The sequence below is a fragment of the Manis javanica genome, chromosome 1, assembly GCF_040802235.1.
Source record: "Manis javanica isolate MJ-LG chromosome 1, MJ_LKY, whole genome shotgun sequence".
Lineage (NCBI taxonomy): Eukaryota > Metazoa > Chordata > Mammalia > Pholidota > Manidae > Manis > Manis javanica.
Genome location: NC_133156.1, coordinates 15918049 through 15944363, shown reverse-complemented (window position 1 = coordinate 15944363; position 26315 = coordinate 15918049). Strand labels below are relative to the sequence as shown.

The following is a 26315-nucleotide window of genomic DNA, read 5'->3' as shown; positions in this document are numbered from 1 at the left end:
ATAAGGAGATCCTCAATTACCTTAGTAATAAACTGAGAAATAGATTATCATAGATTATTATTTGTATGTGTAAACATAATGAGAGTTCACTTGTACTTAATTGAAAAATGCATTCACTTATGGGTTGGTCTGATAATTGGAATTCACTGATAAATAAGATAAAGATGATAAGTAGTGGATGGATAAGACTCAATATAGAACTGATGTTTTAAATATCACATTTCTCTATTACTTACCAAGCACAGGGATTCTTTACAGCTGCAAACGTGTTGCCACCCTGCTGGGTGGGCTTGTTTTACCCTGCCTTAGGGCTTAGGGGGAGCATGGAAAGCAGGTGAGCTGTAGATCCTGGGACCTTCTGGGCATATTTAGATCATCTCTGCCTCCAAGCCCAGTGAGAAGGCTATACTAAAGAGCAAGCTAGCAAGCAGGGTGCTTTACCAAGCTATTAAGTGCCTCAAGAACTACACCAGAAAATGCATTTTCATTTTGAGATTTGATGTTCCTTTTCACCTGATGACTCTTGCTTCTGTGGTTACATCCAATCTTCTGATTATTGTAAACTCCTCCAGTACCAGATTTATTGTCACTTTAGCACTTTTGCTATTTTGCAGAAGTTAGTAAGTGCCTTTTCATGGACCTGCTTTACTTGGAAGCATCCTGGTGTGCGTTTTAGTCCCCCACCCCCTTGCCTTTTCTGCAGCTCCCTGAGACCCTGGTTGGGGAAGGGTGTGGAGTTCCTGGTGGCAAAAAGCAAGAGGGCCAGACGGTCCCAGACCAGCTCACTGAACGGGCCTGTTTCAAAGCCAGCCGACAGCGGGTGGCTCTTTACCTGCGGCAGGGTGCCCACAGGAGGTGCTCCGGAAACTGCTCAGAATGAACTGATGCGTTAAATGCCACCTCTCTGATCCACCAGACTGACTCCGCCATCCCTCCCCTTCCACAACACGTACTGATCCATGTGTCTTTTGGCCCCCAGACTCTTGAATTTGGATTAATCCTTCCACCAGAAAATCTCTAAGTTAACTAAACTTATTGTGGTAATCACTTCACAATATGTGTAAGTCAAACCATTATGCTGTATACCTTAAATTTATAGTAATGTATGTCAATTATCTCAATAAAATTGGAAGAAAACAACAACAAAAAACAGCCAGAACTCTAATTTATTGTATCTTCCACTTTCACACACTTTGTCTTACTTGGGGAGTGTATTATTGCAATGTAAACTGTAAGAAAAATGAGCTAAAATTTAATAGACTTTCCTTCTGGCTTTATTTTCCTTCTGGGAAATTGGTATTTACACTGCTTAACTGGCATCCTATAACTGATCACTAAATTTTTGCCACACAACCTCAACATGCTCAAGGAGTGGAACATTTGTTAATAAATTTAATATGAAAGCTATGCAGATAGTGTATCTGGAATGGTTAAGGAACAGTGAAGTGATTCAATAAATGGTATTGGAGTAAATGTATTATTGGAAGAAGAGAAAATCTCATTGCTGCACATCAAAATACATGCCAAAACAAAGATACATGACTGAAAAAAAGAAGAGGAAAAAAGAAGGAAAAGAAATCTAGTTTTATTAGAAGGTATATGTAAATTATTGATATATAATTTTGGGGTGGAAAGGACCTTTGTAAAACATACCAAAAGGAAAAGACAAACAAATAATATAAAACTGTCAAACCATTAAAAATGATGGTCAACTGGAAACCAAAATTGGCACAGGATGGAAAAAGTTGAATGCCTTTATACTTAAAGAGCAGATAAAAACCAGTTAGATTCCAATTCACCCAGTGAGGGATCCCTCTTCATAAACTTCCGTCTCGCCTCACCTTTCACTGTCTCCGGCGGCCAGTCCCGGGAGGGATGCTCTGAGAATTCATGATCCCCACCGCCAACCTCTTCTCCCTGAGATCCCATCGTACACCACACTCTTGTATGTCACCCTTTGAACTCTCAGCCTCCCCAGACATCCCTTAGATCTAATCTTTCCCAATCTCCTGCTCCCATTCAACCCCTGATCCTCCCACAGTGCCCTCTGGAATGCACGGGGTCACTGAGAGGACCTCCCCCATCCCAGCCTCCTTAAACAGTCTCTTCCCTGCCCGTGTGCTAAGTTAAATCTGAACATCCCCTGAAGAAACAGCCTCCCCTACAGGCCTATCCAGTGGGGGCTGTTTTATCTTCCTGGAACCTGTTGTTTTTGACCTGTCCCCCCATCTTCCAGTTAACCCACCAGCTATATTCGAAGCACCAAACCTTGAGGCTGAACTACACGTACTGCTCTTCTGGCCACCGCCTGCTGTTGCAGGGCTCTGCCTGACCTTCAGCATTTCAGCTCCCGGCTTACTGTGTGTTTCTTTCCAAACGGTAGGGCTCCGTGGCCACTTCGATGACTTTGCCTTCCCCAAAGTATATCCATACACCACCCTGTTCCTTTACTTCCTCACTTTTTATGTACTCACCCAAGCTTGTCCAGGCATTCTCCCTTTTCTTACCTTATCAGCACCCGTAACCGGGCTGCCTCTGAGAGCAATTTCAAGCACACCGTCTCCCCAGCTTACTTCCTCCACTAGGTCCTCTCCAGCATTCTTTGACCCCTGTCTCCAATCCATGGGGATGAGCCACCACATTTTAAATGACCATTTCCTGCCCTGTGTCCTACTTCCCTTCTTATCCATCACTATCATTTTCCTTGCATAAAGACTTAATTCCTTTTATACTCTGACCCATTTGTCTGGCAATACTTATCTGGCTGAATATAACTTTCCATCGGCTCTGTCTTGAACCTGACAAACATGATTGGAGAACAGCAAACATGATTGGAGAAAAATAACCATCTGAACTGGTTTCAGCTAAACTTATGACCATAAACCTCCTGTGGTCTCTCAGAACTGCCCAGCAACCCTGCTTACTGCACGGCCTTACTCAAACCAGTTCTCAGGCTAACTCCAAACACTCTTTCTCAATCATCAGCTCCTCTTCTCACCACACTCAGTGGTTGATTTTACTGTATTTCTGAGTAAATATTCACGAGATCTTTCTCATTCTCTCATCACCAAATCTAACTAACTTACCTTGTCTTCCCCAGTATTAAAATGGATAAACTCTTCTAGCTTTTTTAGGTCACATCTTCCTCTTATACTGGATCCCATTCCTGGAGAAATTAACTCCAGCAACTCTCCCTTCTGTTATCTGCAATATCCATTTGTCTCTCTCCATGGAAGGCTCAGGTCCACATGTAAATCTATTAAGACATGTCCATTGTAGAAATATTAACAGAGACCTTGACCTTGCCTTCCCTTACTGGCACCAGGTAAATGCTTCAGAAGAATGAGACGCTTGTCCGCACTCTCACCACCCCACTCACACTTGTTTTCACAGCTCTGCTTAACTGTCCTTGCCAAGTTACCAAGGGCTTCCCTGACACCCAAGCCTGCGGTCAGTTCTGCCCTCAAATCGCTGCTCTTCTCAGCAGCATCTGACACATCAGCGTCAGATTGGACAGATCACACCCTCCCTAAAAATCATTCTTCCCTTGACTGTCAGGACACCACTCATCTGGTCGTCTGACTGCCCCTTTTGTCCCCCCGAGCTGTGTATCTCCCTAAATGACCCTATCTGATACCACAGCATTAGATGATCCACGTATCTGTAATTCCTGAGTATCTCCAACGTCTGCCTCTCATCTGAGCCCCAGGGCTGTACATTCATCTTCCTACTGAATTACCTCCTCTTGGAAGTCCGATAGGAATCTTACACTTAACAGTGTCCAACACTGAATAAATTCTTTCCTTTAAATTTTTCCTTTCCAAGTCTGTCCTTTGCTCAGGCCACAAAACCAGAGATTCATCTCTGACTCACTTCTACCCCACATCCAATGCACCAACACATTTTGTTGACTTGCCTTGAAATGCAACCGCAGTAGGACACACCACCTCCACAGCCACCTCGTCTGGGTCCTCAGGAGCCTCTAACAGACTGGGAGCTGGGCTCTGACCAACCACAGTCACTCTCCTCACTGTGACCCTTCTGAAACACACAGGATCCTTACTCCCTTGGCTGAAACTTTCCAGTGGCTTCCCATTGTTCTCAAGCACGGACAAGGTCCTTACTACGGCCAAAGCCACACCAGATCTGGCTTCTGCCAACCTCTGTAACTCACGTCGTAACTCTGCTGCCCTTGGATTCTGCTCAGCCACACTGGCCTGTCCTCAGTCACACCAAGCACCTCAGGACTTTTCTTCCCGGAATGCCCTTTCCTCAAGGGTCACCTGCCAACCCCTACCTTCATTAAAGTCCCTGCTCGAATGTCACCCACCTCCAAGAAACCTTCCATGCCCACTCGACCTCAAGTCCTCCCATTCACTCATCCACTTTTTCCCATAGCATTTGGTGCCCTCTGATGTTATACAAACCTCATTACTCAGACTGTGTTTGTGAATTCACCTATTTGCTAACATTTATTTGCAAATTATAAAAACCAATATAGTATTTGTGGTTCTTTATGGGCAAACACAGAGCAGTGAAAAATTTGAGTCACTTGCCATATACATTCCCCTCTGACATTGTTGGCCTTGTGCTAAATGTTTATTCATCAACAATATATATTACATAAGGTATCTTTAAACAGAAACACACAAAAGCAAGGTTATTTGTTAATCTGTGGGTCAAGAAACCAGAGGTGACCAGAGGCTCACACGAAACTAAGTCTATTTCCCCTAGGAGAAAAGGTTCAGAATTTGCTAATTTAGGGTTCACGGAAACTTTATAGCAAAGCTGCCACAAATAGCAACAATCGACTTGATCTCTTATTACCACCTAACACTATATATTTTTCCTTGTTAAAACGCAAAATCCTGAAGAGCAAGAATTTCCTTTTTTATTTTTTTAACTGCCTTACTGCTGAGATTAATAACAGTGCTTGGCTCTTGGCCTTGATAGCAAGGTTATTACTTTCTCTCAAAATAGAATTGTTGGATGGTGTCCCACCCTGGTCACAAATAAATTTCTCAGGGAGAAAGATATTTGTGATATACCATTTGCACATCAACACAAAAACAGACAACTTTTTCTATTATAGATCATTTACTCATCATGTAACATTAAAGTTGTACTAACAAGGTTTCCTGCCATCCTTTGTACGGGGAGAAAAAGGAGACAAGTTGTATGGGGGACGTTTACATTCCACGGCACTCCATCTGTATAAGAAACAGTAGTAACACCGTCACACATTCATATACCATATACAGTCATTTACGTTCAGAAAGATTAGTGTTTTTCTGGAACAGACCCCAAATTTAAAAAGTAGGTATTTAATAGTACCCAACTGTTCAAAATGCCAGAAAACTGACACAACTTTTTTTAATCATTTTGAAATCCTCATTCTCCAAAAGTACTAATGAAGCCAACAGGGAAAACAAATTCCTGAACATTTTAAATTGTGAAACAGATTGCACGCTTTAGGGGCGGGACCAAAGGTAGAACCTTCAGTAGCTCACATTCTGTTCATGACAAGGCCAGTGTAGCAACACCACCTAAAATCATGGCAAGTGTTTCCAAGAGCAGTAATAAATATTAAAAAAGAGTTTTCAACAACTCTCAAACAGATATTCATCAAAATGAGGTAAGTCTGTGTCATCTGCTAAAGAGTTTAATGCTGAAGTGGAAAAAAATTCATCAAAAATATCAGTCTTCACGGGACTTTCCCAGTTCAATGTTCTACTGCAGGCATTACTTGTGAGAGAGTTTGGTTGAACTTGGCATTGATTTTTCTTGGAGGGGCTGCAGTAATTGTGGTCCTGTCTCAGATGTATGTTGGGGGGAGTACTGTCTAAAGCATTAGGTACTGGTGCCGGGATGTGGTTGTCTCCCATTTCTAAGTATCTAAAGTCAGCCTCCCCGTTTTCTGAGAGTGCTGTTGAAACAACAGTTGAAGGAGACAGCAATTCTGCTAAAATTTCTTCATGAGTTTGACCACTGTAAGAGGAAACACCAGAAACTGTGGTGCATCCGGATTTATTATCGGCAATATCAATTTGATATTGTAGTTCTTTTAACAAAACTTCTATTGAGTCACAGTCATTAGGAGACCCACACTGGGACACAGGTTCTACATTTTCACTTGCAGGCATTCCATTTTGGGGCGAAGACATAAGAGCAGCCAGTTTCTTCTTTTTTGCCTTAAGTTTTTTAAGAAGTTTTAGACGAAGTTTATGAATCTGACCCTCAACTGAGTCTCCATGGTTTACTGAAGAAACACCATTTTCATTTCCACAGGAACTGTGGCTGAGGTGAGCTCCTTGTGAGGCGTTTTCACCGTTCTTCAAAACTTCTGAAGCAGCACTGACATCAGCCTGTAGATGAGAAGCCACGTCCCCTGGCAGTGGGTCACTTGGTGGAGGGTCCCCAACTGAAGGAGGCTTACTTGCAAACCTGTGAGCTTTCCTGGATGCCTGGTTGGCCTTTTGGTTTCTACCTTTAGTTTTAAAGCCACCAAAATTACTGGCCCCTTTAACTGAAGGCTGCAGATCAGCTACGGTGCTTCTATTATGAGCTAAGACACAGGGCGGCATAAAAGATGCCCCCTTGCTTAGCAAGCCTTTAACCCAACTTCCCACAAACGGTTTCTTCTGAGTCTCTTTCAGAGATGGATTCTGTAGTGACTTAGCTGCTATGGTTTGAGAACATGCTGCAATTTCTTTTTTCTTCGAATTAGATACCTGAGGTTTAACATAATGTTCTGGCTTTAATTTCTCTGTTTTTGGTGAAAGACATTGTTTTAATGGGGTGTCCTTCTCTGAGGAAACTGTACCTTCAATTTCTATTGCTTTTACTTCCTGTATAGGATCAAGAGCACGGGCATTATTCACGGGTTCAGTCATTTCAGTGTCTTCTGCGCTCAGCTGTACAGACTGCATGTCTGCATTCACAATTTGAGATGGAAAGCTTAATTCCACACACGGGTCTTGGGTAAGCTTTTCCTTACACGAAGCTGATACTAGAGAAGCCATTAGTGGTTCTTGGGATTGTGGAGTATTTGTTCTGACAACTCCTCCATTTTCTGCCACAGGTTTATTTACTAATGGGAAACCTTCAGATTTAACCTGCGTTTCTTCAAATGTCAAAGGTAAAATACTGTCAACCAAACCTTTTGGGCTTGGAAGTAAATGATGTTCAAGAGCTACAACTCCATCCCATGAAAGAGTGGGAGCAACAGATGTATTTGGGGGCTGAGTTCCTGAGGACGCCTCAGCTGAGGCAGCGTCAGCCACAGAAAACACCGCCAGGGACGCTTGCCCCTCACCTCCGGACGCGGGCTGGCCATCAGTCTTTTCCAGTGGAAGGCAGGCAGCTGCTTTATCTGCCATTTGGGACGCCTTTCTTTCCCAAATAACAATATGTATCTCTGAAGCAGGCACTTTAAATTGCTCACGTCTTTCAGCACATGGGCCTTTTAAGTCATCACACTCCAGCCAGCTTCCTGGGGGATGGGGAAAGAAAATGAGAGAGGGTAAGACATTCAAACCACCATCCAAGGGTTTTCTGGCCTTTTTCACTGCTATATCCTATGGAACAGCCACCACAGGAGAACTCTCAAAATTATCGCCTCCTTATGTCTACATTTTCTATGCCAAATACCAACTTCCGGATTTGGATAACAAAAGTTCTGGACTAACTCCAGAAATCTGAAACACAGAGAAGTTTTCATCGTTTCCTAAATACCCACAACAACCAAGAGAGAGGTTTATTTAACCTTTGGGACCACCAGAAATTAGATTAAGCTTTCTATATAATATATGAATTTTCAAGTACCAACATTTGTTTAAATTATTTCTCTTTTTGGTTTTAAAAAAAGCCTCACTATTCACGTGTCTGCTCTCATTTTATTTCTGAGCCTCTGTTATTTGTTGAGCAGAAATGAGATTATGGAATGACAACAGGAGAGGTAAACCCTCATCAACACACACAAAAAAACCTCCCAACAAAACCGTTCACTAAGTTTCTGTGGGTGCACCCTTATAAACTACCTTAACTCACCACTGTTTATTCTATAACCATTAAAACTTTGGTAATCCTTTATTTGGCTGTATGTCAGTGATTCTCCACCACACATGCACCTTAGAATCACCTGATTAACATTTGGGCCCATTCCCCACAGACAATGATTCACTGATCTAGGGGAGAGCCAGGATATTTTTCATAACCTAACAATATGATTTTTATATGCTATCAGGGTTGGAAACTATTTACTCTTCTACCTGAAATGGACTTTTTCATTCCTGGGAATGCAAGAAAAAGTAAAACATGTTGACTTTTTAGTTTTCATTCATGTTGTTGAGAACTACTTCCCCCACAAATTCTGGAGTATGGTAACACTCTAAGGTAATAATTACACTTATTATGTGAATTTCAGTTTACAAGGTGCTTTGAGAAGCAATACATTATTGTGTCATCCATCCAAACCATCCCCAAGGAGGAAAATATCAAGTATGAAAAAGTGTCCAAACAATATAAAACAGAAAAATAGAAAAAGATCAAAGTGACCCCTTCCCAAAAGCCTGATATAAGACTTTCAGGGGACTGAGTTATCTGTGTAAGATAAAGCGAACATTGTGAGAGAAAAAAAAAAACTCTATAGTAAATCACATTGGATAAAGGGAGGTGAAAAATTAGCAAACTTCATGAGTTATACCATTTAACCATATTTCCTTGAAAAGCTTAATTATTTAAATAACGGTTTTACCTTGACAGTAGCTGCTAGCAAACTATGCATTTCAGATATTCTACTTCACAGTGTGAGAAGACTCACAGTCTGTAATGGCGAATTGTCTTAGAAATAGATGTTTAATTTCTATTACTGACAACCGCAAACAAAGCAAAATTTGTCTTTTTGTTCTTTCTCAATTAAAAATCTTCAATCTGATGCATTTTCTTTCAAAAGTACAAGGTTATGTATCTAAAAAAAGTCAAAATTTCCAGCATTCATTTTTCTATACTGAGCATGTTACTCATATGATAAGAACAAAAAACAAAAGCAAAGCAATTAAGTGGATAAAGCAAACTGTAAACCAACAGTAGTATATGATCTCATTCTTTGTCAAAAAGGAGAAACAAGCACATGCATGTGTATGTCCATTAATATGCTGATATAAGCAAAAAAAAAAGTTAGGAGTGACTGGGAACCATCTAGTGACAGGGTAGAGGACACAGGCAGAGGATGAAAGGCAACGAACAGCAAGAAGAAGGAAAAAGAGCCAAGGCAAAATTTGTCTTTAAAAACAAAAACTAGAGCTTGGTCCCCACACCTATTATCATGGAAAAAAAAAAAAAAAAGTTTAAACACTTACCATCAGCATCTAAAATCCACGTTATAAAATGATTATTTGCTTGGTACTGAACTACAGAAGTTACGTGATAAAGACAGCCTCCAAAATGAAATGAATATTGCTCCAAGTCCTTATGCGGCAAGCCTTCTACAAAGTGCAACATGAATATGGCGGATACTCTGTGGGAGAGAAAGCGAAAGAAGTTGGACAAATTTAATGCCATGTGCCTGGCTATACAGAAGATGATGGGAACAGAGGAAGTCACACAACACCTTCAAGGCTAACTGCACTAATTTTTCTCGAGAGCCTCCAGATGTGTGCCTTAATTAGAAATGGAGAAGTCCCTCTACAAAGTATGTAACAGTAAGCTCTTCCCAGAATGGCAGCACTGAGGGTTGGAAGCCGTCATGCAATAAGGCTCCTCACACACACCATTAAACAAAAACTGCTCGGGAAGCCACAACGCTGCTTTGGCTTAAAGGGGATCTCTTGGTAACTACTTTGTAGAATCAAAGGAAAAAGTCCAGACCTTTGAGAACTGTCTTTGGCATTAAGTGCGCAAATTAACTATTTTTGTTAGATGGGATAGGTTATTAGTGAAACAAAGTAACAAGCCTAAGACAGTCGAATAAACACTAAAAAAAAAAACCCAACACACTAATAATGTGGCCTGTTTCTCTGTTATCTCAAGAAGTAGAGAGGTCCGTCAAATTAAAATTTTTACTAAGGAAAGCTTCATTTGTAACTAGAGAAGAAAACACAACATATCCTGGTTGATTTACTAGGAACTTCAAGACATGCAGGATTTCAAAAATAATTTTATCATTACAGTAACATGAAAAGAGAATCCAAAGATGGGCTCAAATAACTAAATTTAACAAAGCTTTCAAGATTTAAGAAAAATGTTGAACAACTCTTTTCCCAACATTTAAACAGCTATCAAAACTAATTTACCAAAATTTATTCAGCTGAAATGAACTTGAATTAATCAAAATGCCGATTATCTGGACTGACAAGGGATAATTTGTAAATTATCTCTTGTCAATCATTCTGTTAGAGAATAATCAAGTCTTCAAGATTTAAGTAGTTATAAATAAAAAGTCCTGCAAACTGTCAATTAAACTCCCATTTTTATCATACCTATTTCATTGACCTAAAATACACCACTCTGAAAAAATACTAAAAAGCTATACCATGCCATCAGTTTTTAGACATATTCCATTTCAAATATGTTAAAGTGTGAAATGTCTGTCTTTGAGTCAATGATCAACAGTAAAACCAGAGACACATTCTCATAGCTGGATATGCAGGCTTTAGGCACCTGCCGACTCTTAAATACTAGTATTTAGTTCTCCTGGCCTTATATACTTTTCAAAATGTCTTCTGAGGCTAGTTTCTGAGCCATTCCTGCAATCTCACTAAGGTTCTTGCTTTTTTTATGTGAATTTATACATGGAAAATGATAAGTAGGCAACATTTCTTTCATAACAGAATATTTAAAAAATGGTACAACTTATAAATGATGGCACCTTGGAGTCAATAAAATAAAGCAAATGCCTCATTTTCTAGTTTATTTTCCTCTACAGGTTCCCTAGAGATCATAGGATTCTCCTGCCCGATATCCAAGCTTGTCTTACTTCCAACCTCTCAGAAGAGGGCAGAACTTTACCCCTAGCTTGGCAACAGATTTCATTATCGGCTGCTGCTTCCACAATGCCCAGAGTGTCAAAGATGATGGTCAGTCAGAGTGGAGGAGAGCAAGTTAACTTCTGACTTAACCAGACCAAAACTGGATAGGATGGGCTAAAGAACTGGAACTAACAGTCACAAGAGACTTCAAGCAAAGATCCACTTGCCATGCACTTCCCTAATATGAGACTGAATTCCTCCTATTTTAAGAGCCTGCCCTCAAGAAAAGAAGAGACAAAGCAAAGGAAAGGGACCGTGCTAAGTGCCCTGTTACCCAAAGACACCAGAACACTGAGTCCCTGTTCCTCAAAGAGCCGCAACAGTCTTTGTGCTAATGGCCTAGAATACGAGTTTTTGATTTTCATCCCCACTAATTTAATGTAATATAATTCATATTGTGGAAAATGCAACTTTAATAATGCATATAATGTACTTCTGAACAGTAATAATAATAAGTGTAATAGGATTTAGACAGAAAAAAACCTGCAAATATAATTTTTAAATCTCATTATATTTCTGATCTATTATACTGTTGAATTATTTCAGATTCTATGACAAAAGATGAAAAACATGAGTAAAGTCAGGTGTAATTCATTTTTTAAGAACTGGTTCATATTAACGGTAAAAAACACATCTTTAAAAATATTCAACTGTTCAACAGAGGTTTACAAACTATGTTCATGTTCTTTGGAGGACTGTGTTCTTTCAAGGACTTCATAAATAATAAAGCACCTTCTGCTAAACGATGAAGATTTAAATTATGAAATGTAATTTTAACTATCAGTAATTCCATCCAAAATTTTATAGGTCATGTAGTTTATACTGCTTTAAAAAAGTCTCAAAATCATTGTATTACACACTTTAATAAGCTCTGTAAGCACAAAACAGAAATGTCTTCTTTTCCTACCACTCCTTTATTCTTTACAAATACTTGTTAAAAAAAAAATCACTGTTAAAACTTAAGTTTAAAGAAATAAGCTTTTCAAATGACAATCCAGGACAGTATATGACCAGACTCCTAAAGGAGATCATAGCAGTAATGAGAGATTTATTTCAAGAGTTGATAAAGTAAAACTAACTCAGATTCTAAGTGGGCACTTCACACCATCAATGGGCTCTTTTGCTTATGAGAACATATGAGAGATGTGGATGAACTGAGATAAGGTGTTAAAACACTGTTAATTTTTAGAATGTTGTTAGATTGAATCATATCATAATGGACCTAATCACTTTCAAGTTATCCCTCAAAACTATATTAAATTTGTTTCTAAATTCCATTAGAAACCAACAAATGAAGTAGTACAAATTTCAAAGTAAAAACCATGAAGGACTTTATAAAGACCATGTCATTTAAAATTTAAGTGAATTTTACACAGAGTTCAATTTACTTTACAATATAGTAAATGTCCAAATTATAAATTCTGCTTATAAGCAGAATTTGGCCATAAGAACCCTAAACACATTTCCCACTGAAACACTGTTACTCCCAATGTATGTATTTCCAGATCAGAGCATAAATCTTTAATGTAAATAAGGCAACATATTTGTGTAATTAAGTTACATGTGTGTAATTAAGTTATACGTTGCAATATGACCAGTTAACAGATTAGACAAAAAGTAGTATGAGTTTATCTTCAATGCTGGGGCTTGAGAAACAGCAGGCATAAACTGTTAGATAAAATTATACACAACAAGAAGCCTCAAGCAATCAAGGTCCAGTGCAGGACGGTGGACACCCACACCCTACTGCCCTTCTACCTCATCAAGGAAAGGGTTTAAAAAAAACAAAGACCCCCTCAACACTTAACATCTCAAAGCTTGGCCCCAGTCAAGCTCCAGCAAGACTACGCACTTCTGGTTAAAGATCTCTTCTTTCCCACTCTGACCTCCCACTTAAAATGATGGTGAAGGGCAAAAAAAGGTAACAGACCAAAAGGACAAAGAAAGAGAAAGGAGACACAAGAGAACAAACAATGACTATTTAGAAGACAAAGAGAAAACAGACAAGTGGTAACTTAAGAGTAGATGAAATGATGGCATGAGTGCTAGAGTGGCCATACTGATGAGAAGGGCTCATATGCCCCACAGAACCCCCAAAAGACTCAGTATTTACAGGCAACAGATGGTGAAGAATGTGGGGGAAAGGCCCTGAGCTAAAAACTGGCATAGTGACAGGAAGTACATATAAAAAGCACTCCCCTGCACCAGGCCCAGGAATCAGTCAGCATATACTGAACACTGGAGCGGAAGGGTTTAAGGCAGCAGAAGAGAGGTTTCCAGAAAAAAAAAAAAGATAGGAGGATTAAAATATGGTGAAGCATTTTAGCATTTAGAAAACTTATGAATAGGTGTCTGAAGAATTTGGAAAAAATGAAAACTAAGCAATTAACAATTCCTGGAAAAATAAAGAGTTACAAAAAAATGAAATACAACCATGTACACTGCTTGGCTGAAGGGGGAATATATGCATATTCACATGCAATGAGCACTGATTTTACCAAAAATGTAGTCACGTTGGAAGGACAGGGAGAAGTTAAACAGAGATGAGGCCCAGGTGTTGGTGTAAGAGCCCTCCCCAGTCCTCAACTACTACAAAAAGAAGGGGACTATATTAAAGGTGGAATATGCACCTTGTTTTGAAATGTCAAAGTAAATACTACCTTAGAGGTTTAAAATAAATGCCTGCAGATGGAGTGGGGGGTGGGGGGGGGCACTGTTCTATGTTCCTTTTACATCTGGGCACTATTAGATTAATAGTATTGAGGATTCATTACTTGGATGAAAACAGACCTTCAGGGAATATTCTGAGGTGTTTCTTGCCACACTAAGGGCATCAGAAAAGGTAAGAAAAGGTTAATCTCACTGGTTCTTTCTTATACCAAATTATACCTCAAAACATTTCCCTAATATATAGAGTTTTGAGATAAGGGTGACTGAAAATGGTTAAAGAGGATGCATATGTGTGTCAGCGTATTGACAAGAGAGAGACAAACTGCCTAAAATGGGACTGAACCTGTGAGTTTATTAAGATATGGGGCTTCTGGTAACAATAGCTCTGACTTCTGTTTGAACCACTCCTCCCACTGAGGACAAATAGAAAAGCTGGCAAAATGTAACAAAGCACATTTGCTCAAGGGCAGCAGAAAGCTTACAAGAGGATGAAGAATTAGCAGGCCGAGGACTGGGAGAAGAGGGAAACTTAGGCAGATTCGGCTGTGGTTCCTCTTTGAGTCATCTTAGAGCTTGAAATTAGATGAGGGAGATCCCAGCATTCTCGAGACTCCAGGCACTTGGCCAAGGAGAGAAAAACTGAAGTTTAATATCCTTTGAGAGAAAAGGTAAAAGAAGGAAAGACACTTGGAGCTCAGGTCAGACAATCACCCTAAGTCAGCCCTTCAGGGGTATTTCAAGTTGGCACAGCTCACTTATTGGCCATTTCCTGAGACAGGCATTTTGGCAATTCATAAATACGTTAACTCAAACTTCTGAAGGGTAGGTTATAGTCATCACTTTCAATTCCACACATTAAAAAAAAATGTAAATCCATCTTCATTTTGTTCTGAAAATAGTAAGGAAATTTTAACTTACTCTTCCAATACCATTTTTCTTATCTGTGACTTATTGTGGCAATTGTTACATGGACCAAAATGAGCAGCATTAAGTGGGTGCCACTCAGGGGTGACATTTGTAAAGGTGACTAGATTCTTCATACATCTATAAAAAAGAAGACATAAATTCATTTAAGTAAAATTCATTTATGTTAATTTAAATCAATGTCTAAAATAACAGGTACTTTCCTTCATTTGTTTATTCACACTTTCCTATCCCATCAAACCATATGATAAATTAATATATCAATGTTCCATCCTAACACTAATAAAGTGTTTTGTGAGTACCGCACATAAATTACCTACCGTTTTTCAGCTAGGAGATGGAGAAAATGTTGAAGGAAGGGTTTCTGAAGAGCAATAACCATTGACTTTTTGCACCGGTAGTTCTCTTTTGCGGCACTGTCCTGAGCACTGTCCAATGTTTAGCATCATCCCTGGCCTCTACACACTAGACGCTGGGAACAGCCTCCAGTGGTAGTAGCTACCAGTACCTGAAGACATGTCCCATGGGATGCAATATCGCCCCAATTAAGAGCCACTGTTCGAAGGTTTTCAAAATCAGACCTCACCCTTCATTCAAAATATTCACAACTTAGCTATTCATTACTAAAACCAAAAGTATGAAAAGGGGGGTTTCCAAATATATAATCAGGAATACATACAACATAATTTTCTTCACCCTTAAAAAATCAGAATGTGAGTTGTGAAAGATTTTTCACAGGCTATACAAGTTCTAAATTTGCACTTTACTTGGAATACCTGACAGCAATAGGCATCTATAAAGATGATCTCTACAGATGTACACGGATCTCATCTGCATTTGTTTTAATAGAAATATGTTCAGAAGCATAATTATTTATTACCTGTGAGATACTAGCTTCTTTTCTAAACAGTAACAAATATTGATAAATCAGAAGTGAGATAAGCAGAGGCTGTTTCTTTAAAAATGGAGCAGTTCTCAGGGAAGTTAACATTTTTAAAAGCAATGCAACATACAGCTATCAAATGCACTGACAGTATTTCTGCTAAATTCTTGGTTCTCAAGGATAGTTATTAAATAAAGGCTCCTATTTTGTAGTTCATAAAGGGGAGTTTGAGTAACTAAGTGTTAACATTCCATATGACACCTAACATTTTTAAGCACTTATGATACACAAGGAAGGGTGCACTAAGTACTTGTTTTCCAAACTAAATCAAGTAAAAGCTCTTAAACTGGCACTAAAATTAACAGCACAAAACCAAACAAGTTTGCCAAATATTCTCCCACCAGATCAAGTGGAAGAAAGTCTTAAGCTATCATATATTAAAATGTATTAAATGAAATTCCACTACCCTTTAGCCCTTCTTCCAAAACAACTTTTATTTTTAGAACAAAGGAATTTAAAAAACAACAGCAAAACCAAATAGCTAGGGCTTCTTCCCCTTGTGCTCTCAAGTTTTTTATATATACTGGCAAAATGACTTGTCCTGCTTCCAAAGCAACTTAAAGCAGCCAACAGATCAAAAATAATTACTAAGTCACTGGCCGTCTATTTCGCGTTTATAGGTTATCTCCCTAATTTGTCCAGGATAAGGATTACTTCCGTTGAGTTCCTGGCACACACAATATATTCAATGAAAAGCTGTCAAACAACTGAGATGTGAATTTTGGAAAAGCCATAATTAAGCGGATTTTAATCATCATCCTTGTTTATATCATTTAAAATCCAGGTGGTGATACGAATGTCTTACAGGTCAAAACAGAAGCCTGAACTTTGCCAGTTACTAGTGGGTCACCTTGGGCATCTATCCACTTTCAAGCTTCAATTTCCATATTTGTCAAGTCAGGGGAAAGCCAGATAAGCTCTATAAATCAGTGGTAGAAAACCTGCAAACTGGTATTTGTTCTTATACTCACTTATACAAAATAATTTAAGTCCTAGGTGTAAATGAAATACTACGTCTGACTCTGTGCTGGTACCTGTAAGCTAACTGGCAAAAAAAACAAATGTCTTCTGGCTCTGTCGCCTGACATCCCTAGAGCGTGCTCTCGGACTCGACTCTCCTTGACTGATCCCTAAATACCTAAGAATAATCTCAGTTTAGATAATGCATATCTAAATATTTTTCCTCTCACATTTTTATTTAATGATTTTGAGAGACTCCCAATTTTTCTAATTTACTGGTGAGTGGGTTTAAGAAAAGAGGAAAGGATTTATCCTTATCAAAATAATTTAAATAAATGACTAACAGAAACTGGTCTGGCAATCTTTTTAAATGCCTGCTAGCGACTTTCTCATACATGGACAGAACAAGGGTATCACATCTGATGAAAATTTTTCCTCCCTGATTCCTCTTCTAAAATTGAATTTCTCTCTTTATTACAGGGTACATGTATAGAAGCAAAACAAAAAACAAAATGTTCCTCCCAAGGCCCAGCCATGCACATCCGTCGCGACCACTCCACTCCTCACTTGGAGGCCTCAGGGAGGCAGAAGCTATGGCTGAGACAGCCCATGCGTAGAGGACTCTGGTGGTGGCGAGGCTTTCACGGGACTGAGGGAAGGAACAGAAAAGCCGAGGTTCCCTCTGAAACCTGCTTGTCAGACTCTGGGAGCCTTAAGTCGGTTTCCATGATGTTAAAAACATAAACATCAAAACCCCTAATCTCCAATAGAGAATAAACAAATCCACATATAATTTAAAGGAATTCTGATGTTTTCTTACTGAGCAGGGACTCCAGAGAGGCCATGGAGGGGAATGTGCTACTTGTCCCATTTGTCCCCACTTCCCACTGAAGAACTTAAGAAAACTACTAGTAATCTATCAAACTCTGAGTTTTTTACTTTTCCAGTTTAAAGAAGCATGCAAATTGCAGTTACAGGGCTCAAATTTTTTCTTTTAACCTTATTGGTGGAGAGCCTTCAAGACATGGTGGGAAATTTTATCCAGGATAGAAGGAACAGAGAGAACAGTGCTACAAGTGAAAGCATGTTTTACTCTAATTTTATTACTCAGAACCATTTTCAGTAGAATGGTTTTAAAAAATAAAAAAACTAACCTGTTTTGATACTTGTGTCCACACTGTGAACATTCAAAGTTCCAAGAAAAAGAATACATGAAGAGCTTTTCAATGTGGGGTTCCATTTTTAAGAGCAGGGGAAATGCAAACACAGGGCTTTCTGTATCACCTTTAAAAAGAAAAGGAAAAATCATTGCTCATAAATAACTGTGAAAAGTAAACCCAAAACACAAACTGTTGTCTTTTCTCACAATGTTCACAGAATGAATTTATGTGAATAAACACATGACAGAGTAAGCTATACACACGTCGGCTTGGGGAAGTTTCTAAAGCATTTTTCTAAAAATCTTCATCATAAAGATTAATTATCACCTTAGTCTCTGGTAGATACTTAAGAAACTTAAGACAAAGGAAACTAAAGACCCATACTTATCTTCTGAGATCATTTTAGCTTTTCTCAGGAAAAACAAATCCTCAGAACTACCACAGCCATAGAACATTATAAAAACAAAACGAAGCTATGCAAATGGTTTGCTAAAGATAGTAAAAATAACATAACTGGTGAAAAACTGCAAAATAATCTCAGAGTTGGATAAAACTATTAAAAAACCATTTCTATTCCAACTCTCTTGGTCTACATGTGGAGAAGCAGACATAACACATGAACTTAAAGAACCAACCTCAAATGTGCTGAATCCTCCTTATCTACCACTCTTCATAAGCTTTTGGTCTCACCTTTCAACAAAATTAAACTTCAATAGCTTTAAGACTCGAGATCTGAATTTTGTTGTCATTAAAAGAAAAAACAACTGTGAATGTTGTCTTCCAGCTTTGAGATCAGCAAGCAAGTTAATTAAATAAGAAGATTTATATTCTCCTATTGGTTTCTCTCCTTCCTATCTTCAGGGAGCTTAGGTGCTGCCGTAAATGATTTGGCCCTAGAAACAATGAGTCCTTCCACCGCCTTCTCCCCTGGGACAGTCTCACTTCAGTGGTCCGGGTCTCCTCCTGGCCTGAGGTCCGGAACACCGCCAGGAGGAGTCACCTTGGCAGGACCAGAAGGCACAACAGTAGATGGTACTGCCTAAGCATACACTGTAAGGATGTGCAGTCACAAAGGCTATTTGAACAGTCATCTTTGTGGTAGGTCTCACCGCCATTTATAAAATCTAACCAAAATATTTTTATAAATGGAAATACAGATCACCTAAAAATGAACATATGGAACACCACACACATACAACTGTAGTATAGCATGAGTGTGTAATCAGTGATCAGCCTTTAGAAGCTTACTCTATTGTAACTAAGCATTAATAAAAACTAAATAATTTACAATTCATAACAACATGGAATCTTTGGGTCTGAAAGTTCTCAATGAATCAAAATACCATGAACGAGCTCAAAACACACTGTTATATATAGCTCCTAAATTGATCTAAGTTTTTTCCTTTGATTACAAATTCAAAGCACCCACTAGAGAACATACAATACCATGCCTCATTCCAATTTTTATGACCTCCTGCCTAAATTAGTTACGTGGTTTCTTTGCCTCTAGTATCTTAACTCCAACCCCCACCCCAACTCCTACCCAACTACCTAGTTTGCATATGTCATTAACGTACCTTAATTTGCTATTTACAAACCTTTCAGTGAGTCTTTGCTGTGTAGAGATTCAAGTCTTCTTTTCTGTTAGTTGTTCATTGTCTTCTGGCCATTTTTCTATCAGGTTGTCTTTTTAAAAAATTTGTGTAAAAGAGTTCTTTACAAGACATCCTGGATAGTATTTCTTTGACCAGAGGCCTTAAACTTTAATCACATTTACCAATTTTTTCTCTTATGCATCTTATTTGAGAAATTCTTCCCCACTGAGTGACAAAATATTCACCTATATTTTCTTCCCAAGTTTAACAACTCTGCTTTTCACGTTTAGGGCTCCTAATACACTGATGTTTCTTTCGGATTACGGTGTTGAGGAGGGATCCAAGAACCAACCGTCCCAGCGCCATTTGCTGGACAGCCTTTTCCTCCCCACTTATCTGCATCACCATCTCTCATATGGTAAAAAGTAAGCAAAGGGCAGGGGGGGGGTGGGGGGGCCTGATCTGGGCTCTTTTCTGTTCGGTTGGTCTATCCTTACACTGGTATACAACACTCAAAGACCAAATCGCTCTTTGAATTTACATAAATAAGTAGAAACCATAACAGCAGCTTTTTCCTTAAAAAGAATTAACATAGACATTAGAGGGAAAGAAAACACCAAACTGGAGATAGTAGTTACCTTTGTGGGGAGGTAAGGAAGAACTGGGGAAGAGAACAAAGGGAGCTTCAGTTGTATTTATAGTATTTCTTAGATGCGGGGAGGGAGAGCAGAGAGAAGGACAGTTAACAATGTTTTTTTTTAAATAATCAAAATGATAAAGTGGCTGATCTTAAAAATTTAACCAACAATTAGGGTCGGTACAGATTTACTTCTCTCTCTTTAGTAGTTTCTAATACAAATTAATACTCAGAATGAGGTCACATATGTTGTAAAGTTCTCAAGTGATCTCTGAAGCAAAGACCAGGTTTCTTTAGTAAGATATTAGCTCTAATACAGCACATCACTGACTGAATAGCACAAATACAAACAAGAGAGGGATTCTGTTGTGCTTCAAGAGCTGCAAGCTTGCCCAACTGCTGACTGCACAAAATGATCATTTAAAAATCCCTTCTCTGTTACACAGAAAATTAGGCCCAAGGCAGCAGTGGAGCAAGATGAAACCTTGTTCAAGATATAATTATCAGAATAAGAAGGGGGATGATTCAGACTGGGGAAGAAACCACTCTTTGATTCAACCAGGAACTGGAGTAGGGGCCCTGAACAAAACGTCTCTGGTTGCTCTAGGAGGGAAATGATACCTGCCAATGCAGTGTGGGAGCCCCTGGGTCCACACGCTCTTACAGAAGAGGCTCCTCTCCTCTGAAATGCGTATTCACCCAACAAATCAGTGGCTGGGGTAAGGAAAGAGGCTGACGACAGAGGAGGCTGAGGAAAATTTTTGCAGTGATAGAACTGTTCTGTATATTAACTGTGATAATAGTTACACAACTGTATATATTTAAAAAGTGTAAATTTTATTTTATTACCTGTAAATTATACTTTGATAAAAAGTATGAGATCACACCTGGTGATAAATTAGAATAGGTAGGCCCTTTAGACCTAGCGGCAATACCAAAAATATGACATATGGAGAATCAGTTCATTATTACAAGAACAAAGTAAACTTATATACGTAAGAGTTCATGAAAACATAAAATAGTTGAACTAGAGGACTGTGGACCAAAGAAATAGGAGGTAACACCAGCAAAAAATACACTGCTTCCAGATACAATAGATATCTGGGTCTCATGAAATAAATGCTACTCACTGAGAGAAAAGCTGATGGCACTGATATTTTACATCATTGAATATGAGTAGTACACCAATAGGGATATTACATTATGCTACTATAACACAATTAAGCCCCAGGCTAATACAAGGAGAAAGAGAAATGAAACAAAAAGACATCCCCCTCCAAAAAAAAAAATCACCACTGGCTCCTTTTAGCAGTACTAAAAAAATTAAGAAAGACTGGGAGACTCCAGGGCCCTGCTCCGCTCTGCTCCCTGAGGGTAACAGAAGACAAAGCAAATGTGTCCATTTTAAAGATAGGAAAACTTTATCCAAAGGTCATCAGTGTATTCTCCCTGTATTCCATTGGTGAAAATTGTACCATATGTTCATTCTTAAACCAACTACTGGCAGAGGAAGTAGAATTACAATGGTTGATTCAGATCACAGATTCTCAACACTGTCCACTCTAAGAATCACTTGGGGGCTTTTAAAAATCACTGATATCTCCACTCCATCCCTTAGATTTTTATTCAGTGGGATAGGCCCCTAGCACTAGTATTTACTTTTAAATTCCCTAGGTGCCTTTTTAACAAAGTTAAGGTTGAAAATGCTGGATTACTCTACTTGGGGGAAGTACTAGAAAAGCAACCAATGGTGCATCCCCTGGGTATTCACCTAGTTCCAAGAACTGCCTCCACTCTCAAGGGGTGGAACACCAGCCAGCACACTTATACGCAACCAATAATTTAACCAGTGCTGGACTCCTAAATGGAACTACCCAGATTCTCTAGCCCAAGAATCTGACCATCCAAAGTACATTCCTTATGATGTATTTATGGTAGATAAGTTATGGACTTAAATTACACAAATTACTTACCTAATGTGCATCTAAGCTGAGGCTGAAGCTTAGTAAAAATTTCATCTCTTACTTCATTCAGACAGGTCTCTATCTTTGCAAATATTTCTGAAGTAAATTTTATACCATTTCCATCTAAAAACAAAATATCGAACGTTAACCAACTTGTCAATCTCCCTCTTGCCGCAGAAAATTAAGACATTACCAAGAATGAAAGTTTATCAGAGTCAATAAATTCTGAAGAGACAAAATGGGAAACAAGAAATTTCCTTAATTTCTATGGCATACCATTATTCTGCAACCAATATCTATGGTATACCATATGTTCCCTGACTGGTCAACAACGGGGAAACGTACAGGTTAACATGAAAGACTGCACAACAAAAGGCATGTTGAATAAAGGTAAGGATTCTTACCCACCAGAGAACAAGACCTAAGAAGCCCTAATAATTAAAAGTGTAATACTGGTGCAGGGATAGAGGAATGAAAAAAACAAAACTGAGAGTTAATGAATAGCTGCACGTGTTATATGACATAGGTAGCATGGCAAACCAATTTTGAGAAATAATGTGGAGGTGAAAAACTGGCTATGCAATGGGCTTACCTCACACCGTACACAAAAATTAACTCTAGCTGAATTAAGAATTTCAATGCCAAAAGCAAAACTTTATGACTTTTCAGTGAAAATACAGGTGAATGACTTTCTGATCTTAGGGAAAGATGTCTTTTAAAAGCCACAAACATTACTAGATAAAAAAGGGATGACTTAACCATTTCTGTACATTAAAAGCTATCTATCTTTAAAAAAGCAAAAGCACAAGATGCAAATTGGATGGTTTAGCAACAAATATCCCACATAAAGATAGCAACAGACTATATAAAAACTCATACAAATCAATCAGAACTTGACCACAGAAGAGATATAAGACACAAACAGGCATTTCTCAGGAGGAGGAACATATAGTCAATCTCCATATGAAGAGCTGTTCAACATTAAAATCTGGTAAAGGGCAGTCAAGACCATGGACCATTTACATTACTCAAATAGCAAAAATCTCCAAATGTGAATATTACCCAGGGAAAGTATCTGTATCAGGAAGAGCTCTTGTACATCACTAATGGGAGTACTGATCAGTACAACCACTTTGGGAAAGAGTTCACCATTGTTCTATGAATCTGAACTCACAGCTATCATTTGGCACTTCCATTCCTATAGTATATCCAAGGGAAACTTTACTTGTACCCCAGAATGACTTACCCAAGAACAGTCACAAGAAGGGTATTTATAATGGCAAAAAACCCAATGACATATGAACGAATAAATCTATTAATATATTTACAAAATGAAAATAATATATAGCAATGAAAATCAATGAACCACAAATACTAGTAGTTTCACAAATAAATCTTTAAAAAAAGGAAAAGAGGTCTCAGAAGACATACTGTACAATATCCTTTTTATAAAATTCAAAAGGAACTAGACTAGGCAGTATCTTGTTTAGCCATACATACGTAGTAAACATCACAAAAAAAAAGAGGGAATGATGAAGCACTACAGGCAAATGATTACCTCTGTGGGGAGGTGGAAGATGGGATGGGAAGGAACACACATAGGTAAATGTAAATTACTGGGAACATTTTAATTCTTCTTGGGTTGGGAGGTGGGTTCATGGGTTACCTACTTTATAGAAAATGAAAAATATATTCCTCATTGTGAAGAGAGATTTAGGAGGAGTTGTGGGATTATGGGTGATTTATATTTACTTCTTTATTCCGGCAATTAAAAAACTTGAAATTCTACTTTAATGGGTTCAATGAGGATTCCCATCACTGACAGCTAGCGATACAACCAAAGCGTCTTTATTCTTAGTTTTTTTAAAAAGACTGCCTTTTGGGCAGTTCTGCAACTGGCGTTATCTCAAGCTTCACAGCACTGTCCTTGAGCTCCACGCTCCCACCTCTCTACACAAAACAGAGGCTACTAATGGAATCTCTTCTACATGCTATGAGACCAAACTCATCATTAACTTCTTTAAAAATTGAAAAGAAATAAAATATTACCCACCTTTAACTCCATCCAACTGATTGGTATGCAGAAGCTTATTGGCTTGATTATAATTTGTGAACAAGCGCCAGAGCACAGATTCCTCCTTAGAGCACAGGTCAGTCACGGGGTATTTTAACCCTTCCAAGTGCACCAATGCTGACAGGATACAGTCTAACCAACAGAGAGCGTGAGAGTTTTTCCACTGGACACATAAAGACTGGCGCAGTGATGTACATTTGCTCTCCAATGGCAATTCCAGTTCAGATGTGCATCCTTCATTTTGAGGAGAAATCCTTCCACTTCCAGAAACATCAACTCTAGTAGGATCTTCTTTAGCAGCCATGCCAGCAGTATCGGCTTCCAAAATCCCAGTCTGCCCGAAGGAGTCAGCCATCCTAACTGGATCCTGCTGACTACTGTGTGGTCTACCAGGCAAGTCTGATGAGATTTCATCATTGGCTTCATTATGTCTGCTGTTCGAACCTTGTTCACCATCAGTAACAAACTGATTTTTAGTCTTTTTACAATTTGCTAAAAAAGGTGAATCTTTATCACTGGTTTCCAAGATCTTTCTTTTTTTAGGCTTATTTGGAGTGTGACAATCTTCCAACTCAGGAGAAATCAAGTTATTAAGTGATTTAAAGCCCAAAGGATAGATGCACTAAAAGAAAAAATGGAATAATAAAAAACTACAAAATTCAAATAAGCTGAAGTTTTGCTGTACATTTATGTCATGAAAAATGTGTACAAAATTTTAGCAATATAATATTATCACTAAATTTGAAGGAACTAGGAATAAACAGTTATTTAATAAAAAATCTGGCCTCCAAAAGAATAATTTTTCCTAGTTAATTTGAACATGAAGGATTTAATCTTAGCTACACTAGGCTAAGCTAACAAGGTAACATACAAATTAAATGGATTATAAAAAAGCTGTTAGCCTGACTTCAAAAAAAAAAAAAGAAAAATCATAAAATGATACAGAGAACTAATTTTTAAATCTAGCCCAACCATCTAAGAGCATTTAAAAATCAAATACTGAAAAAAACCTAATGCTGTGTCTTTCACTGATTTTCAGAGCATCTTTAAATATATTCTGGGTTTTAATTCTATGAAAAAGGAGTAAGGGAAACATACCACTTTTACCTTGTATTTGGATAATTACCTGCAGGGTATGACCAAAGACAAATTATAAAAATGATTTTATTTACATTCATATTACAGATGAAGAAAACCAAGAAAGTAAGTTTTCTTTGATGACTTACTAAAAAACGATTTAAAAGCCTTTTTATTATAAATTTCTTCTTTAAAAAAAGACTAAATAATCAAATGTTCCAATAAAGACTAAATAATGGAATATCCAAAGAGAGAAAAAAGTTGAAACTCCCTACTGTTTGAAAATATTTAAGAGTTCCAATTTGTTAATTTTGAGCCAGTTTAATTAGTGTTTTTCAAATCAAGAAACATATTTTAATATAACTATCTGATTAAGAGGTTTCCTATGTGCTTCTTTACAATTTAGCACATGAAAGTAGAATGTTCAGTGGACTCCAAGTTTCAAAATAGAATTTTAGAGAAATTAATAATTTGATTCACAAATCTTATAGACCAGGGATTAGCAAACTTCACCTGGGAAAAGCCAGATATTTTAGGCATTGTAAGCCAGTGTCTCTGTCATAACTACCCAATTCTGCCATTATAGTATAAAAGTGGCCATAAACAATACATATATGATTGAGCATGGCTATGCTTCGACAAAATTTTATTTATGGACGCTGAAATTTGAAACTCATAATTTTCCCAGTACTTAAAATGTAAAAATCACTTTTAGTCTGTGGGTCACATCAAGTTTGCGGACTCTCAGTGTAAACCACTTTACTTCATAAAATACACTGGGCTCTTCAAGATACGGAAGCAACCTAAGTGTCCATCAATAAACGAATGGCTAAAGAAGATGTGGTACATACACACAATGGAATATTATTCAGCCATAAAAAGAAAAGAAATCGAGGGAGGGAGCCAAGATGGCGGCGTGAGTAGAGCAGCAGAAATCTCCTCCCAAAACTACATTTATCTATGAAAATATAACAAAGACAACTCTTCCTAAAATAGAGACCAGAGGACACAGGACAACATGCAGACCACATCCACACCTGCGAGAACTGCCTCGAGAAGAGGGTTAGATACAAGCCCCGGCCCAGCGGGACCCAAGCGCCCCTCCCCCCAGTTCCTGGCGGGTGGAGAGGAGTTGGAGCGAGGAGGGAGAGGAAGCCCAGGACTGCTAAACACCCAGCCACAGCCATCCAGACCAGAGCGCAGACACACTGCATGCGTGGGGTCCTGGATACTAGGTAAACAGGGCAGCAGGACCAGTGAGCGGGTGCCTGAGGCCGACGCCGG

At 38.5% G+C, this 26315-nt stretch overlaps 1 protein-coding gene across 6 annotated transcripts in view; it reads right to left on the bottom strand.

Annotated features, from left to right (window-relative positions):
• Positions 1 to 4445: 4445 nt before the first annotated feature.
• Positions 4446 to 26315, bottom strand: part of USPL1 (ubiquitin specific peptidase like 1) — a 42442-nt gene continuing 20572 nt past the window's right edge. For 3 of the 6 annotated variants that reach the window (XM_073228854.1, XM_073228845.1, XM_073228852.1), the window contains 6 exons: positions 23934 to 24576; positions 21890 to 22003; positions 17679 to 17808; positions 14616 to 14741; positions 9360 to 9517; positions 4446 to 7492 (listed from right to left, as the gene is read on the bottom strand). In XM_073228854.1, the coding sequence (XP_073084955.1) occupies positions 5601 to 7492; positions 9360 to 9517; positions 14616 to 14741; positions 17679 to 17808; positions 21890 to 22003; positions 23934 to 24309 (2796 nt within the window). In that variant the 5' untranslated portion in view covers positions 24310 to 24576 and the 3' untranslated portion in view covers positions 4446 to 5600. Of the gene's footprint in view, positions 7493 to 9359; positions 9518 to 14615; positions 14742 to 17678; positions 21868 to 21889; positions 22004 to 23933; positions 24577 to 26315 lie in introns of those variants that run through there. The other 3 variants (XM_073228867.1, XM_017643546.3, XM_073228857.1) reach the window with 3 other exon arrangements.